This window comes from Primulina eburnea, chromosome 1, assembly GCF_022965805.1.
Source record: "Primulina eburnea isolate SZY01 chromosome 1, ASM2296580v1, whole genome shotgun sequence".
NCBI lineage: Eukaryota > Viridiplantae > Streptophyta > Magnoliopsida > Lamiales > Gesneriaceae > Primulina > Primulina eburnea.
The window spans coordinates 551110-570009 of record NC_133101.1 but is presented as its reverse complement, the minus strand read 5'-3'; the positions used below and the strand labels follow the sequence as shown (position 1 = coordinate 570009).

Below are 18900 nucleotides of genomic sequence, written 5' to 3'. Positions count from 1 at the left end.
AATAATAATAATAATAATAATAAAATAAAGAAAACAGAAGAAAAGACAAGTAAAAAGGGAGCAGTAGCGGTGTCGGGGCAATGGTGGAAGCTGACAAGTCATCTTCGTGATTCGCCAGTCCAACTTTGCTGCAACCCACCTATACATACGTAAATACTTTCACACACTTGTATGCATTTTACTTTTTCAAAGCTCGAGTTTTTCAATCATTTTTCGGCTCCCAACCATCGGAATTAAAATATATTTCTCGATAAATTTGGTCGATTCTTCTTTATCCTATTTCACCCTACGATCCCTTCTCCAACAAACAAATTCTACCTGTCCCGTAATCTCCATTGCCCGTCAACACGCACACACGCACACACAGATAGATATATATATATATATATATATATATATATATATATATATGGATGTAAATGTTCGAGAAAAGTTGAGGGCGGAGATAGATATATAGCTGTATCTGAGCGTTCCAGCTATTGTTTCTTGAAAAAAATAATCGAGGTATGACCATGTCTCTGTACTGTGTGCCGTTATTATATTTTTTAGCTTTTCTTGATTCATGTTTGTGATTTACGAGTTCCCATTGAGTATGGAACAATTTGGTGCCTTGTGGGGATATCCCTCTTTACTAGACTTGGGATTTAATTGCAAAAAATAGGCTAAATTTGAAACTTGTTTCTATTGGGGAATTCGCTGCTTGCCTTGAGCCCAGACTGCCCAGTTATTTGACGTATTTTTTTTAATGCAGAACAAAGCTTTTTAACAAGAGTTTCAATGCCGGGATATGTGATGGACGGATCTAATGGCGAAAATATTTCCAAGGATTTGGAGGGATATAATTCGCACGGTAAAGAAATCTTTGCAGACAAGTCTCCTAGAAGTCCATTGAGTACTCACAGTCTGCCACTGAGCACGATGAGCAGCTATGATACTGACTCTATTGACCTGATCTTGGATGGAGCAATCGACACCTCGATCGATCAACTTTATCGCAACATCTGTGAAATCCAAAGCTCGGATCATTCACCGTCAATGCGTAGTTTTTATTCGTATAGTGACGAATCACGGATTGATTCTGAGTTAAGGTTTTTTGCTGGGGTTAATTATGCTGTGGTGGAGGTTCAAAAGGAGGTTGTTGTGGAGAAAGTTGGTGCAGAAGAAAATTCTAAAGATGAAATTCTTGAAGAAGATTCAGGTAAGTCGAATTTGCCACCTCGGGCAAAGCGAACTAACTTGGAAGCCTGTAGGAAGGCTAGTTTGATGAGTAAAACTCTTCATGGCAGACCTCCTACCGGGAAACAAAGCGGGAAGGGTTTGAAAAGGTTGAATACAGTCTTCTCGAAAAATGAGACAAGCCCTCCATTTGCAGGGAAGAGATGGCCGTATGGAAATGAAAATCAACGTGAACCTGGATACCTTGGACCATATCTACTCAAACAGGCAAGAAACTTGGTAGCTTCAGGGGATAATAATTGTCGAAAGGCTCTGGAATTGGCTCTTCGGGCTATGAAATCCTTTGAGTTTGCCTCAAACGCCAAGCCTAATTTAGACTTTGTCATGTGCCTGCACACTGTGGCAGCATTATACTGCAGGCTTGGCCGTTATACCAAGGCAATTCCCATTCTTGAACGATCAATCAAAATTCCATTGGTGGATTTAGGCCATGATCATGCAGTGGCCAAATTTGCAGGGTGTATGCAGTTAGGCGATACATATGCGATTCTCGATCAGTTTGAGAATTCTATACTGCTTTACACGGCAGGTCTGGATATCCAGCGTCATGTTCTTGGAGAAAAACATCCTCAATTCGGTGAAACATGCAGATACATAGCTGAAGCCCAAGTTCAAGCCATGCGATTTGATGAAGCTGAGAAGCTTTGTTTGGTGGCGCTTGATATCCATAAAGAAAATAAAACCTCAGGTTCTGCACAAGAAATAGCGGATAGGAGATTAATGGGACTTATTTGCGATTCGAAAGGAGATTATGAAGGTTCCCTTGAGCATTATATTCTTGCAAGAACGGCCATGGTTGGTAATGGACAGATTGCAGAGGTGGCCGACATAGACTGCAATATCGGGGATACATATCTATCATTGGATCGGTGTGAAGAGGCGGTTTTCATATATCAAAAGGCTCTCAATATGTTCAAGTCAAGTAAAGGAGAGAACCATTCGTTAGTTGCTATGGTATACATTCGTTTGGCAGATTTATACAACAAAATAGGGAAATTTACTGAATGTGATTCATATTGTGAAAATGCTCTTCGAATTTATGACAAGCCGTCATCCGGTTCTCTACCTGAAGAAATTGCCAGTGGTCTGGTGGACATTTCGGTTATCTATGAATCAATGCACGAACCAAACCTGGCACTGCAGTTGCTACAAAGGGCGATAGAAGTGTACGGTGATGGACCAGGGCATCTGAGTGTAATAGCAGGAATTGAAGCACAGATGGGGTCTCTTTATTACATTTTGGGGAGCTATTTTGAGTCTTACGGGTCTTTAAAGAGTGCCATTTCGAAGTTCCGGAAAACGGGAGAAAAGAAATCTGCCATTTTTGGTGTTGTCCTGAATCAATTTGCGCTTGCCTGTATGCAACTTTCTTTGATAAATGAAGCCTGTGATTTGTTCCAAGAAGCCAGGACTGTTCTGGAAACAGTCTGCGGACCGTGCCATGCTGACACCCTAGGAGTCTACAGCAATCTTGCAGGCATATACGATGCAATGGGCAGGTAAACATGGTTTGAAACACGGAAAATATATGTATCTTCAATATTTCAGATAAATGGATCGATTACTGAATTTAGTTGAACTGATTTTATACAGGACTAGTGATGCAATCCAAATCTTAGATTATGTTGTGGAGATGAGAGAGGAGAAGCCTGGAACTTCAAATTCCAACGTTGAAGACGAAAAACATCGGCTGAGCGTGTTAATAAAAGAATCGAGAATGGTCCCGAGCAGAAGATCGAAATCTTTAGAAGCGTTGATCAATCGTCAATAATTCTCGTATGCATTTAGCCAACTCGAATCAGTTTTGTCATAGATTAGGACTTGTTCATATAGTTAAAAGGTCCAATGTCATTCATTATTGTTTCAAGGATGGTACATCATTTTCGGTTGTAGTTGCCACAAACATTGGTTCAAGTCAATATATCTGCATTATTTCTAAAACAAAACAGCAGCTCCTGCTTTCACAATTTTCTATACACGTTGGGATGGGTGTTATTGGTTAGCCTACCAACTTGATCAAAACTTATTCCTTAAGTAATGGGATCGGATTGCCATTTTCACATGTATCAAACTAATCAATAAAAGTAACCGAAACAATGGAACTAAATGAATCAATATGATCACTTGCTTGGTCTCTACAAAAGTTGCACATTTTAGCACAAAGATCCAATCTGCAAACTAATTTCATAATTTTAGTTCATATATAAGAAACCAAACTTTACAGTAAGGCAATTCTTGGCAAGAAGACTCGACAATTTTCAACATATCTGTTGCCTGTGTAATTGCCTTCAACTCCATGTACTATTTACTGGTGAACTAGGGAAGATAATGGTAGGCAGCCTCTTGCTCTCTTCCAAATGAGGAAAATCTATCGTGTAGTGAAGCCCTCGGCTTTCATGCCTCGCCAGAGCGCTGCTCACTACAAGCTTCGCAAAACAAAATAAGTTTCTCATTTCACATGCCTCTAGCCCCACCATTGTCGGCTGCCAACCGTTCTGAAACAAGTATGTTTCCCATTCTAGTTCCAGTTCTCCTATCCTCTTTTCAGCAGTCTGCAGCCTAACAGTCGAACGAACTATCCCAACGTACTTCCACATGATTGACTGGAGCTCTTTCCTTACCTCCCTTGTTCTGCGTACTATATTGTTCAAAATAACATCACCAAGTGATTTAGGCATTGTGGGACGAGCCCATGAAATTGAAGCCCCACGATCAATACGGAAGCTCTTCATGTGATTGATGGACGGTTGGACAGCTCGTCTTGCAAACACGAGAGCTTCTAGCAATGAGTTGCTAGCCAATCTATTTGCTCCATGCAAACCAGTGCACGCAACTTCACCTGCCACATATAGACCTTTGACATTTGTTTCCCCTTCGAGTCCGGCACGAACTCCACCGCACATGTAGTGAGCAGCTGGAACTACGGGAATCGGTTGTTGTGTTATGTCTAAACCGTGTCGGAGACATTCAGCAGCAATGTTTGGGAAATGAGAAAGAATTTGGTGTTTGGGTTTGTGACTTATATCGAGGAGCACATACTTTCCATTGTGTTTCTTGAGTTGATCGTCTATACTTCTCGCTACAACATCCCTAGGGGCGAGTTCTGCCCTCTTGTCATACAAGGGCATGAATCTTTCCATAACTAAGTTGTAGAGGATTCCTCCATCTCCCCTCACGGCTTCAGTTATCAAAAAGGCATTTTCTCGAGTTTTTGTCGGTTTAAGAGGAAGGCCTTCATCAGCCAGAGCAGTAGGGTGAAACTGCACAAACCTGGAAGCATAATACGCATCAAACAAGATCAATTGGGATAAACAACCAATGACCGACTCCATGGTGCTTAAGGGAAAACAATTGTTCCAAGTAACCCAAATCTAACATAACCATCATACAAAATTTTGTGGAGTCAATTCATCAATAATACTTAGGGTATTCAGAATCTTACTCCATATTGGAAATTATTCAGAATCTTACACCATATTAGAAATTACAGCCTCAGCTCTGTGAGCCATTGCCAGTCCATCGCCAGTGGCAACCTATAGATATATTGACAATATCATCAATAAATTGTATTTCTATCCTGAAATATTCATTTTATTTTCTTTCACAGAAACCATACCGGGGGATTGGTAGTGTTGGGATAGATATGTCCAGCCCCTCCTGAAGCAAGTAGAGTTACCTTTGAAATGAATCTTACCTCCTAAAAGATTCAAAAGGACACAAAAACAAGAGTGTAGACGCTTTTCCATTTCAGTAAGCTTGACTTTACTTTCGACAAATATATAGCTAGTGCAATCATATCATTCAAATTTTCTAATCGTGTGTTGTTAACAACTTCTACATTTCCGCCACTCTCTCCGGAACATATATAAGTGACAACTGAAGCCACAGCAGAAGTTAGACATAGAAGGATTTACTAGATTAAGTCCTATGACGTTTGAGAGAAATTAGAAAGGAAGTGTGAATATCTTAGTCCTATCGCACATGTTGGGGAGTGGGGACTCACTGGAATTTGCAGTCTAAAAGAAGAAATGGGAACACATTGCAAAAAGTCGAGATGTGGATAGTGGATTTAACGGCCACAACACATGGCTGCATCTGTCACGTTCAAATATATAAATTTACTAGTATATATATTTATTATGTTACACAACAATTGTTTTACATCTATGTCCAACATTGAGGTGACACTCACTTATTGAATATGACGATCATATCAAAATTTTATATCCAATAAGTGAATGTCATCTCATTGATGCACACATAGACTAATATGATTGGCGGACAACATAATAAAACTATATATATATATATATATATATATATATATATATATATATATATATATATATATATTATGGTTGAATTTGGGACATAATATTCGAACGAATCAAGAAGCAAAATTCGGGTTAACAAGCAATCCATTCAGCCCAGACAAAAGTGCACGAAGCCCATCTCTAAGTTAAAAATAATAACACAGATCTGCCCAATTTCAGTCTCCGATAAAGATTCGTTATTAGCTCCAACAGTTATAGGCCCAGAACAGTTAATAAATTATCCGAGCCCAAATAATTCCAAATTGTAGACGTCATTAATTTTTTTTAAAAAAATTAGAAAAATGTGCATCAACATGAATAAAAAATTGTAAAATAAATAAATGAAAAGAAAATCATAATGTTGATTATGTACGATTTTAATTTTCTTAATTGTCCAATTTCAATTTAAGTAACTTCGATTGTGGGTAAATTTTTTAAGTACACTTTTTTCACACTTGGATAGGACTCTGTTCCCGGCTTGTTCTATAGGTTTGTTTCACATTGCCTGCACTGACAATAAACGGTCCGATCACTCCACATGAGTGATCCGGACCCACCTCTCTGTAAAAAAAAAAAAAAATAAAATTGACTCGAAAAATCCGAGTCATTGGATCGACCCCTGCGTATACTGCCCACAGAAGTAGGGTCGACCGAACCTGTTCTATAAGAGAGTCGTGCTTCTCTTCCTCTTCCACGGAGCTCTAGGACCTTCATGTTGCTGCTAGTCCTCGAAGAGAACAGTGGAAGATTATTGAATGTAAGAGATGAAAAAATAATTAAAATTGTTAAAAATTAATTAAAACATAATTAAATTTGTAAATCAGGATGGTGATTTTCCATATATTAATAACCAACGAACCAATCAAAGCGTTTCGTTTTCTTCAAGTATAGTGTGAAGAGCAGCTGCCTCCGCAAAAAATGGCTGCTCTTGCTTCTGCTTTCTCCTCTTCCACTCCCAAGTTGTCTTCAACTGTTAATTCAATCCCCAATTTCTTGATCTCGAAACCTCGGAATCTTGCGAGGCGCTCAAGTTGGCCCTCTCCGGTGGTTGTTTCTGCTATCCGCGAGAAATTTACACCGAAACTGGAGCTGGTTTCTCGGGAGAGCTTGAAAAAGGTCGTGGATTCATTCTTCGTGCTCTGTGCATCGGCTGCTTTGTCCGTTTCTGTTCTCGTGACGGATGTTGATTCAGTGTCGGCTTTGGTGGTCAGTACGCCTAGGAAATTGCAGTCCGATGAACTTGCCACAGTTCGACTTTTTCAAGAGAACACTCCCTCGGTTGTTTACATTACTAATCTTGCCTCCAGGTATTGTTTCTTTTCTTTTTGGTTGTGTTCCTCAGTTTTGATGAAACTTAGCTGCTGTTCTGTTTCTTCTTTCTTCAATGAGAGCAAAGTCCAGACCTTTGCCGCTGTCTCATTTGTATTGGCACTTTTTCTTTTTGTTCTTTAGCAGTTTTAATTTTTAGCTATTTTTTGTTCTGATATAACTCTTCCAGTTTGTATATATTGTACTTCGAATTTGTAATAGTTTGATGTTAGCTGCATTGTAGATTTTAGTTTTAAGTTCGTACCAAAATTTTCAATTGTCTTTTTGATTAATTAACCTTTCGTTTGGTACTTCATGTTTTAGGCAGGATTCGTTTACATTGGATATATTGGAGGTGCCTCAGGGATCGGGATCGGGATTTGTATGGGATTCGCAGGGCCACGTTGTGACTAATTATCATGTGATTCGGGGTGCATCCGACCTCAAGTATCCGTCTTCTTCTCTCTGTTTGCGTTTGGTGTGCCTATTGTGCTATGATGTATCTATGGGTTTTGTTTTTCGACGATCTTGCTAGAAAAATGAAGATTTCTTTGATTTTAGTAGTTATCTCAATATGATTTAAATCAGTAGTTAGAAGAATACACCTTTTCAATTCTTGGAAATGATAGTATTTCTGAATGATAGCCCCCTTTGTGTGTGATATGCATAGGAGCGAACATTGTTTACAGACACAGTGAGACTACTTATTTCCCATGTGATGTGGCCCTCATAACATTAGCATTGCTGTTGGCATCATAGTTATGCTCCAGGCGATTCTCAGCTACTATATACAGAGAGATGCATCAGAGTTATGTTTTGAGGACTGGAAAAACCCTTGTAATAGAATCATAAACATATTTTAGAATTGGGTGCCATCTGATAATGTAGACCTTCAGCATCAGACAGAATATTTGACATCTAATTATACCATCAGGCAACACAGATACATTGGATGCCTATCAGAGCTTACATCCACTCTTATGGAACGCAGTGAAATTAGTTTGAGCTGGCTTTGTTTACTTTTCTATTTTGATAATTTTCTGGAAAATATCTTTTGGAGCTCTAGTATTTTTGGTAAATTCTGTAGTGGTTGTTTCCAGGGTTACCCTTGCAGATCAGAGTGTATATGACGCAAAAGTTATTGGGTTTGATCCAGATAAGGATGTTGCTGTCCTGCATATTGATGCACCAAAAGACAAATTGAGACCAATGCCAATTGGAGTTTCTGCAGACTTACTTGTTGGTCAAAAAGTATATGCAATTGGAAATCCTGTAAGTACATTCCTCTCAATAATTGTCTTCCTTTCTGCAGTTGTTCATTTTTACTCGTTAATTTTTCAAATTTTGGCTTGGTATTAATGATGATGTTAGAAAGCTACCGATAATTGCTTTTTCATTGGGCAAAACTGATAGAAAGTCTGTTACAGCAAACCAAGGTTGTAAATGGCGGGAGGCGGTGGCGGGGCGGTCGGTGACCGCCTACCGCCTCGGCCGCCTGGGCGGTGCCCAGGCGGTGCTAAGGCGGTTGGATTTTTTTAAGTAATTTTTTCTAGATAATTATGCAATATTATCATTTTTATGTAAAATGTGGAATTAAATAATGTTTAAGCAAAAAATATAATATAATCTAGATAATGTGCAATTAATAAAGATTCATCATTATATTAATGTTATTATGCTAACGAAGTAATATATTTTTTTTTTACCAAAAAACTAAGTTTAAATTTTCAAAGTTTCAATCAATTATCCATCATTAGAACAAGTAGTAGACTAAACATAACTAATCTTCCAAATCATCTACATATGCACCGTCTACTACATCCATGATCCTCTCATCATCGGACTCAATCAACATTTTCTTCATTCTCCTCCTCCGATGTTTCTAAATATTCATTAAGTTCTCTAATGAGGATGTTCCTTGCACTCCTCCTTAGATGTAGCACTTCATCCACTCCGGAGGCCTCCACTACCATTCTCCAAGTAAGACCTTTAAATAGTCCTAATATTTAAAATTAGTTGACTTTGACTTGTTTTTTAAAATTGTTGACTAAGTTTTAAAAATCGTTGACTAGGTTTTTAAAATTGTTGACTACTGTCGCCCGCTTGCTCGCCGCCTCGCCCGCCTCGACCGCCTGTTCCCCGTCTCGACCCGCCTACTCGCCGCCTCGACCCGCCTCGACACCCCTCAACCCGCCTCATGCATAGGCGGTGCGGTCGAGGGCCGCCTACCGCCTGGGCACCGCCTAGGCGGCCGCCTCGACCGCCATTTAGAACACTGCAGCAAACATGCCGGAGAAATGCTGGCTTTAGGATAATTTTGAAGTTCTGTAGAAATTTATGGATGTCTTCCAATATTTTGGCTCTATTTCTCATTCAGAAGCTTTTCCACATGTAAATCACTCCTGTCCTAATCATTAAAACCTCCACTAGTTCCTATTGTGCCTTAAGTATCATCTCTAAATGTTTTTAATATTAATTAATTTCAGCATTTTGTTGAATCCTAGACCGATGGAGAACACATCATGGCTAAAAGCATTATAATTTTTTCAATGGCTTGACTTATTTTTAGTGTGATAAAGAATGTGTACGATGAGATTCTTAATATCAGAAGGTGTTGGCAGATAATTCCCCTCTCTGTTTAAAATTTTAAAAGCATGTCTTAATCTTGCTGGATGTTGATTGTTATGACTTCGGAAATGGGATACTATGATAGTCTAATGTGATCAAATCCATGAGTTTTCCTTTCTAATTGTGTATATGATATCATTAACTTTTGATGCTTTATTGCTTCTCAGTTTGGGCTGGACCATACACTTACAACTGGCGTCATAAGGTATCAATACATTAAATTTGATAATTCTACGCCATCTTATTCCTGAATTGATTAACTTATTTGTGGTTGTATCGCTGAAGTTGTCTTTAGTTTTTAGTTTTAAAGGAAAAGAACAACTGAGGCTACATCCAGAAAGTTATTTATGTTTGTAGCTCTTGATTTCTGTGAAACAACTTTCTAGATTATCAGGAACTTTTCTCATCTATAAATTATCAGGGCGCTTAATTTAGATATTCAAAATTGCTCCAGTGATTAAGTGTATTCTCTTAATCTCACATCTTTGTGTTTCACCCAAGTTTCGATTCTCAGATATAATGAGCAAGACTAACCGAGAAAACTTGGGTAACACCTGCATGAACTCTTATTTATCATGACAAGTTCCATGTTTTATTAGTGGGCTTCAGAGGGAAATCAGTTCAGCTGCAACTGGCCGTCCAATTCAGAACGTCATCCAGACTGATGCTGCAATTAATCCTGGTAATAGTGGAGGACCACTTCTTGATAGTTCTGGGAATCTTATAGGGATAAATACAGCCATATACTCCCCTTCTGGCGCTTCATCTGGAGTTGGGTTTTCAATTCCGATTGACACTGTGAGTAGCTTCTTCCACACCTTTGTTTTGTGAAATTTTTTCCAAGGGAGGATTATTTAATTTCTAAGGAGTTCCTTCGCCCGGTTATGTTTTATATCTAGGTTGGTGGCATTGTCGATCAATTGGTAAAGTTTGGGAAAGTCACCAGACCAATATTGGGTGTTAAGTTTGCACCTGATCAATCAGTGGAGCAACTGGGAGTTAGTGGGGTTCTTGTCTTGGATGCTCCATCAAATGGACCAGCTGGAAAAGCAGTATGCCTACTATACCACCCTTTCTTGCCCTTTGTTTTAATGCAGAGCTGGTTCAGATTTTGTCAAAATTTCATTTTGCTTCAGATGTGGACAATTACAATTCGAAGACACGTGAACTCTGTTACTAAAACTAGTTGGTGTAATTTTGGTCCTGCAGGGTCTTCGATCTACAAAACGTGATTCTTATGGCAGACTCATTTTGGGTGATATAATTACATCCATTAATGGGAAGAAGGTTTCCAATGGCAGTGACTTGTACAGAATAATGGACCAGTGCAAAGTTGGTGATAAGGTGAACACTTCACTTTTTGGGGTAAATTTTAATTGCTGGAAGCTGCCTTTATCTAAATACCATCTTCTTCATGGAGAGGGGAAATGATTCTCGCTACCTTTATTGCCATTATACAAGAGTCTGCTTGATACTGAACGTCATTTATTTCGATGCCTAGGCGTCTGATGTTTTCTTGAAGGGCTAAAGATTTTTTCAAAAAATTTCACACACGGCCTTGAGACTTAACTTATTATTTAACACTTAACAGTGAATTTTAATGATTGAAAAATGATCGAAATTTGTGTTTCATATTGTCACTTAGGTCACTATAGAAGTACTGCGCGGTGATCACCTGGAAAAAGTCCCTGTAATCCTCGAGCCGAAGCCTGATGAAACCTAATGGTACTTGTTCATATGGTAATTCATGCCAAAAATGCTTGTTACATTCTCTATCTTATTTGATAATACTGGACTATTGTAAATAATTGAAGTGTCCCAATGCTGTATAATATAACACATAGTTTCCATGTACAGCTAGCTATCTATAACTAGGCTGTCCTTATATCTGAAATGTATTGTAATTCATGCGTTCATGAAGGACTGAAATACAAGAATCTCTCTTTCAAAAAAATAAATAAATAAATAAATTTATTGTATTGTAATCCATGCATTTATGAAGGATAGAAATACAAGAATCTGTGTTTATTTATCGATCTTCACCGAACTGAGTTTCCATTCCACATTTCACAACGTAAATTGGTTTTTAAAATCTGTTTCCAATGTGTTATTTCAGCTAAGTAGATAAAACACCCAATTCAACAAAATTGACTGGAACTAACATCTTGTAACTGGATTCAAATGAAGTCTGTGGGTATCTAAACATAAAATCATACAACAAAAGGAACAAACATTCATTCTCATTCCTAATAGTCGATCATTTTTCATACATATAACTTGTAATTAGCAAAAATAAATCAATCGTTCTTCATATATGACAAGGGAAAAGACAACGGAAACGGTAATGGTTTCAGGTTCATGCAGAGAGAGATGGCGAAAGCCCGAAATCGAGCTCCCACAGCTCAAAAGTCCCGTTAACAAAATCATAGTAGCCACCCTTTAGTACAAGAGTCTTGTTCACCAGACCGTCTCTAACAAATGGATATGACAGCAAGTTTCCAAGTGAAACATTCACTGCCTCCTGTTTTGCAGGAAGAATTAGAGAACAAAATAAAAATCAAATTTCATCTCGATGTACCATAAATTGTGTTACATATATTATTTGATGATCACCAATCTTCCAAAGGTGAGATACGCGTGCAACATCAAATAATCTTAATACAAAATATAACATCGGCGGAAATGTCCTTGAAAAGTTTGATTTTTTTACCTTTTCACATATTGCACACTGACCACCAAAAGGGGAACCATTAGCTTCGGATAGCTCCCTTGGACTTGGCGAGTAAACAGACTTTCACCCAATCCTCAATAAAGTCACTGAGAAATCAACCATAAATTTATTGCCATGGAATTATATGAATTTAAGTTTCATGTACATCCCACGAATCTTGCCATCCAAAATTATCTAGTTCAAAAGTACGTGACTTACGTTCCGGAAGATCCATCACAAGCAAATGACATGAGCCCTTTGATTGCTCCACAAGCACTATGCCCGATCACCACAATTTCTTGAACCTATAGAAATCTTCGAGTTGACATATTTAAATGACACACTACAACAGGCACCAAACCTAAGAGTAAAATCATACCTTAAGGTAAAGAACAGCATACTCAATGGCAGCTCCAGTCCCAGAATACTTAGTCTCTATTGCAGACGAAGAAACAGTTTAAAACCACACAATTTAACATGACAAAGTTCAGAAAAATTATGCATAAAATATAATAAGCGTGCATACTTTGTCGTAAGCAGGGACCATATTCGCAACATTTCGAACCACGAATGCTTCCCCGGGTTGGAAATCAAGCACATGTGAAGGACACACCCGCGAGTCCGAGCACGCGAACACCATAAACTGGACAAAAAAATATAAATATATAAAGGGCCCTAAAAATATTTTTCTCAATTGAAAAATCAGAATATAATTTGATGTATATGTACCTTTGGACTCTGGCCTTTAGCAAGTTCACCGTATAAAGCAGGATTCTTCTTGAAAATGTGAAGAAAACACAACCAGAATATAAATTTTTTTAATCAATCTTCTTTATTCTTTTGGATATGGAAAGCTTACTCATATTTCTCCTTCTTGAAATGGATGAAACCAGCTTTCAAGGTTTCCACAGTGGCTGAAGAAGCGGCGCTTCGATCGACTGTTTGTAGCTCCGCTGTTATCTTATCGATTTTGGCGGCGGCGGCGGGTCCAAGTTCCCCTTTTTCACTGCATGCACGCAACCAATTTTTTTTCCTAGCTTGATTTTCTTATGTTTAAAGTAAATGCAATGTGGAACACTCTCTGTATATGTTTGATGATGATGATGATGAACCGAACCTTAGAAGCTTTTGGAGTTCAGCAATGGCTTCCTCGTAGGAATCATTCCCCATGTCTTCTCTCTGCAATTCTCCATATTAACATGTAATTAGTATGTAAAAAGAGCATAGATATTTGACTTGATCTCTCAATTCAAGTGTCACGAAAATGTGGTCTGTGGAGAGAGAGATGATAGTACCAGAAGGGGGTGGATAACGGGAGCTGGAGCGGCGAAGACGGGTTCGTTTCTGATGAGACTCGGCGTATAAGCAGGGGAGGAATTAAGGCTCGCGGTGGCGATTGGGCGGCATGCCGCCGGTCTAGATGTGTTTTTTAGCTCGGATCGTCGGCTTTTTTATATTCTAATTCTTTTGAAAAACTATTTTTTTTGTATGCATGATTAATTTTTCTCATTCTTTTTTAAAGTTTTAAATATAAAAAAATATTTTTTCCTTCCTTAGATATTTAAAAAATAATCCAATTTTCAAAAAAAAAATTATAAAACAATTAAAAGAAAAATTATATAAGATTATTTTCTTTTTATATCGTATCAATATTTTTGACATTATTTTTAATTGTTCAATAAGTTCAACTTTTTTAAATTTTTTATATATTTTTTAAATTAGATTATTTTTTATATCCCTATATATATATATATATATATATATATATATATATATATATATATATATATATATATATATATATATATATATATAAAAGAGGGAATAAGTGAGAATTGGCCAGTTTCTTCCCCGTTGCAGGTTAAAACTCTATACGTGTCATATATTTTGCCTTCCACCACAACAGAGACCAGCGGATATGAAACGTGTTATGTGTTAGCAGAGAACATAAAACAAGCAGAGTATACTTCGTTCTTTCCTTCTCGGGCTCACTCCTGGCTGGCTTGCTTTTGTTTGAAGCTTCTGATTTCTTCTGTCCACAGCGTCAACGAGCAAAGGGCAACAACGAAGGTTGGCTTGCTCTGTTCGTGCGTTGTTGGCATTGGAAAGCTCCTACTGTGTTAGTTTTCTCCCTCTTCTTTTTGTTGTACGTTTCCCAAATTTCCTTCAGTATCGGGTTTCTCCTCTTCTTGCTCTTGTTTAGGGTTTATGATTTCTTGAGGTGTTTTGTTTTTGTTGGGTTGGTTTTCTTTTACTGTTTTTGTTTTGTTTTCCTTCATTTCTCTAACTTCCTCGCGTCTGCCCCTTTCTTGCTTTTGTTTGTGGTTCCTGATTTCCTGATATGCTTCGTTGTTGCTGTCCTTGTTACTCGAGAATTTCAGTCTCATCACTGTCTTCTTGCTTAACAAATCCTTGTTCTTGTTTGGGTTTTTTGATTTCTTCACATGCTTTGTTTCTGTTGGTTAAAGGCCTAAGGTTTTTTTTTTTGACAACATTGTCATTGTCATAAACAGCGGTCTACACTTCTTTAAATTACATTAAGTTATCCCTCAACAATTTAATATAGGAGAGCATATGGTATATAAGATGAATATTGTTATCAACGAAGCGCTGAGAATGATTTCACACAGATTGGCCTGTAAAACAATACCAAGTTCATTATTACCGATGGTTAGACCATGGATTGGATAGCTAAGTATAACACAACAATATTCTTGTTTGCATACCAGCTGAGTATTATCAGACATCACTGCTCTTGTCTTACACTTTTTTGGTTGTAAATTGCCTCACAAGTTTTTTTTTTTATAATTTAAAACTACTCTATTGTTTATAAGGGCACCCACATTGGTATGTTAATGGGTGTTATTAACACCCATTAACATTAAAGCACCAATGTGGGTGGAGGTGTTATTAATTTTTTGTGCCAAGTCAGCAGAAAAATTCATCAGAATGAACGCCGTTAATCCGAAATTTGCGACGGTTTTTCAAAAACCGTCGCAAATTCAAAAGCGTCGCATCTTTCGAATTTCTTTAAAAAAAAATTGCAATCGGCGACGGTTTTTAAAAAACCGTCGCAAAAAGAAAGCGAGAATTTCCACTGTTCATTTAATCTGGAGCATGTGTGGAGAATCATGAAAACACGTCCACTGTTCACTCCACAGTCCGATGAGCACTTGGTTGGTACAAAGAAAGCGAGAAGCATGAAAACACGTCCACTGTTCATTCCAATTTTTTTTCGTTTCTTAATAATATTTTAATGAATATTGGAATGAAGTTATTTGTAAAATAATAATAGTACTTATTTTTAGTAATAGTTGTTGTAAAATTTTAAAAATATTAGAAAGATATTGAAATAATTAAAAATAAAAAATAAGTGAGTAAGTGGATAGTGGGACCCTTAAATAATGAAAGTTGAAATTAAATGAATGTGGGTGTGTGTTAATAATGGGGAAGTGTTAATGTAATGAATATGTGGCTCGTGGACCCCATCATTTTTGATGAGATGGAGAGTTATTAACATGGATTAATTCCGACGGATGAGGATGCCCTAACAATGTTATTTGCATTAACACATACCAAGAGTATTATCATACATCCTTATAGAACATTTTTTTACCGTACGTTATTTCCACTTACATATTTTTCGTTAGCCTTCCAATTTAAAAATACGAATGTAAAAACAACAAAATAACTTGTATTACTTTTTTGGCTAGCGTATAGATATTACCTCTCGTAAATGTTTTATAATTGCCTTTTCTTAATTATATTCTCCATTTTCGAAAGTTTTTATTCGAGGCCTTACGTTTGCTGCCTATGTAACATGAGGTTTTTTTTTTTGGGGGGAAGCATATGAATATTTTAGATTCCATGGTTTTTTAGGTATATGAGTTAATGAAAAACTAAAATTATCTGGTTTCTAGCAACGGGTATTTGTCTGGTGGCAGCCTACATTTTCTGTTTTGTTATCATACTTCATCATGCAAGTAAACACCCATGAAATTAATAGCACATCCCACATGTATATGATAAGCATTAGAATTGCTTTAGTTTACATATTTTTAATATGCAGCAAAACCAAACTATATACCAAATTAAAAATGAAACTATTACCTTTTAGATTTATTATCCAACTTGCTTAGTTGTTTATTTCTCACTTCTTACTCTTACGTAGATTCATTGAGTTCTTTCAATAGTCGTTAGTTTTAATGTTCAATAGATTGAATCACACTTAATATTTTAAAATCTTGAAAAACCAATTATATGACGTTCATAAGCCCGCAACATAAATATAGAGCTGATCATAAAAACCTTATACTTCTTATCATATGTTCATTATTAGTACTCTATTTTCAAATTTGTGATAATTTCCTTATATTGTTGCCATCTGATTGGGGTTTAATTTAAACATATGGTTCATGTCGAATGTCAAACAAATTAGTAACTTCGACTTTTATCTCAAATCAACATTTTTCTTTGTTATTTCTACCTCCACAAACTTCGTCAGCTTTCGTAATACTCATTTCTTTAGGCGGAATTCCAAGATGAGATATAACTACGTTGCTACGAATATGAAAGAATGTAAAAATCACTATAGTTAAAATAAATATATCTCCGAACAAAAAATAATAATCATGTCATTCTACTTGGTTGACTCGCGCAATTTTCAGCTAAATCGATAACTTTTTCCTAGAATACTGTGTGTGTGTGTGTGTGTGTTGAGTTTTCCCAACTTTAAACCTTCAAATTATACGAAATTAGTAAATTTATAAATTCCCATGTATATACTGTCATATTAAAACTATCGGCTCAAAAATCTAAATTTGGCAATTATATATTGTTGCTGAAAATATATAAAGTTTGTCAAGTGTTTCGACGGTTCTAATTAATTTTTCCTAAATATATAAATATCAGTTAATTTTTTTTTTTTTTGAAATGAAAATTTCAAAAATCAAACGTTTTCCTCACAATCGTAGGAAATGAAATTACATAAGATTTCAGTTAATATACATTAAAATATGGTACACATTTACCTCTATACATAGGTAAAATTTAAATTGTTCAGTTGGATGAAATAACTTCATATTAACAGTTTTTTTTCCTTCCAAAACAATTTATTTTTCTTAGCTACAGAACGTTAATATTTTTTTTCCCCTATTCATAGCTAATTTCTGTTACATTCTTTGTATAAAAAGTTTGTGTAATTCTATTATTTTTAGCATCTTCTAAATTTTATATGTTGTTATCCATCTTTTTCTTATTAACCACACATGTATTATCATTTTTAAAATTGACTAAGAACATGATTTCTCTTCATTGTGATACTATACACATGTCTTCATAATTGCTCTATTGTTTATAACAATGTTCATTCCATTGCTATGTATCATTAACAAACGATGACTAGCTTTTTTAGGACATTACATTTAGCAAAAATAAACCAACTATTGTGATGACTAAGGTTTCTAATTTAAATTACTAAATCATAACTTAACATCTGTAAAAAATTACAGATGCTTAACCTACTTTTATTGGAGTTGACAAAAACAGTCACAACCTTTGGTATAAATTATCCATGACTCAATCTATTTCAATTAATATATGAAAATTCACTTAGTTTTATCTATCTTACCTTATGTCTATTGATATGCTTAATTACTTGAAGTTCAACACACTTACACTGTTATAATTTAATTATCAATATTTATCTTTTGCTACCTGCAAATTCAGTGTATAGATCAATTCCAATGGAAAACAATCGTTACTGTATATGTACCGACTGTATACAATGTCATTACAACTACCTATTTCAGAAAGAAGTTGACGAACTAATAAGAAGATTTTACTCCAACCCAGTGTGGGCCGTCATCTTACGAAGAGTACTTAGGATGGAATCAAAGCTTCCGCTCCTGCTAGAATACGCAAATGGCATCAAAACAAACCTAAATACCAACGAGCTCCACCAAAACCAACATGTACATTAAATGAATAATAAAATAATTATCTTATAGTACCGAAAATGTTTAGTTATATAGGATATGCATAAACTGATTAAAAGTTTTAGCTTATACTTAACCAAACCTACGTGTATAGAAACTGATTTCCACTTCTGACATCTGTGTATTTACATTTGTTTTCTTTGCAGTACATCAATTGTTTCTCTGTGAATTTATTTTACTTACATGATACTGAACTTTTCTTTCTTCTTACTACGAGCTCCAAAAAATTTCTATTCATATAATTTAATTACTTTTATTATTCTCTCGTTGTATTAATTTATTCGGTTGTCTTATGAGTTAAATTAACTCTCATGTTTAAAAATTTTTAAAAATTGAGTTTATCAAATTCATAACTATGTCAACTAAATTCTTAAATAAAAAACTGCATATATGTTGATATCCTGTCTACAATAACATGTTTTTATTTTGTTTATTAAACTAAAGTTTTAGGTGCTCTGATTGTTTAATAGATCATATTACAGTTAATATTTAAGTGCAAGTTACTAAATTCATAAATCTACCAACATCAATAATGTTATTAGGTTTGAAAACTTTATAGCGTTATCATGAATTAAATATGGATATTCTATTCTTAAATTTATAATACGCTATTTGCGGAGTAGATACATGATTAACTTTTAATATCAGCATATATTTTGTCTAATTTAAGATAGGTTGTTAAACTTCTTCCATTTTAGCCTTTACGCAA

The 18900-nt window shown here is 36.0% G+C and overlaps 4 protein-coding genes across 6 annotated transcripts; 2 read left to right on the top strand and 2 right to left on the bottom strand.

Annotated features, from left to right (window-relative positions):
* Positions 1–164: 164 nt before the first annotated feature.
* On the top strand, positions 165–3243 carry LOC140830421 (protein KINESIN LIGHT CHAIN-RELATED 2-like). 2 transcript variants are annotated; one of them, XM_073193742.1, is made up of 3 exons: positions 165–504; positions 752–2735; positions 2830–3243. In XM_073193742.1, the coding sequence occupies exons 2-3, from the start codon at positions 778–780 to the stop codon at positions 3005–3007; spliced, it is 2136 nt and encodes a 711-aa protein (XP_073049843.1). In that variant the 5' UTR covers positions 165–504; positions 752–777; the 3' UTR covers positions 3008–3243. The 2 variants fall into 2 exon arrangements, with proteins under 2 accessions (XP_073049843.1, XP_073049923.1); XM_073193822.1 differs by lacking the exon at positions 165–504 and having other exon boundaries at positions 558–2735.
* Positions 3244–3339: 96 nt separating this feature from the next.
* LOC140830537 (L-aspartate oxidase 2-a, chloroplastic-like) lies at positions 3340–5087 on the bottom strand. 2 transcript variants are annotated; one of them, XM_073193931.1, is made up of 3 exons: positions 4853–5087; positions 4708–4769; positions 3340–4506 (listed from the first exon to the last, which is right to left on the bottom strand). In XM_073193931.1, the coding sequence occupies exons 2-3, from the start codon at positions 4743–4745 to the stop codon at positions 3525–3527; spliced, it is 1020 nt and encodes a 339-aa protein (XP_073050032.1). In that variant the 5' UTR covers positions 4746–4769; positions 4853–5087; the 3' UTR covers positions 3340–3524. The 2 variants fall into 2 exon arrangements, with proteins under 2 accessions (XP_073050032.1, XP_073050115.1); XM_073194014.1 differs by having other exon boundaries at positions 4679–4769; positions 4853–5086.
* Positions 5088–6246: 1159 nt separating this feature from the next.
* LOC140830269 (protease Do-like 1, chloroplastic) lies at positions 6247–11470 on the top strand. Its single transcript, XM_073193569.1, has 9 exons — positions 6247–6306; positions 6441–6856; positions 7182–7304; positions 7958–8129; positions 9653–9690; positions 10085–10283; positions 10385–10537; positions 10695–10829; positions 11131–11470. The coding sequence occupies exons 1-9, from the start codon at positions 6262–6264 to the stop codon at positions 11206–11208; spliced, it is 1359 nt and encodes a 452-aa protein (XP_073049670.1). The 5' UTR covers positions 6247–6261; the 3' UTR covers positions 11209–11470.
* A 239-nt stretch (positions 11471–11709) lies between these two features.
* On the bottom strand, positions 11710–13619 carry LOC140830333 (carbonic anhydrase, chloroplastic). The gene is given in 10 exon segments (XM_073193632.1): positions 11710–12006; positions 12196–12252; positions 12254–12302; positions 12415–12500; positions 12575–12628; positions 12722–12838; positions 12925–12969; positions 13051–13201; positions 13313–13374; positions 13491–13619. Coding segments are annotated over 9 exon segments (777 nt in total). The 5' UTR covers positions 13366–13374; positions 13491–13619; the 3' UTR covers positions 11710–11841.
* Positions 13620–18900: the final 5281 nt, after the last annotated feature.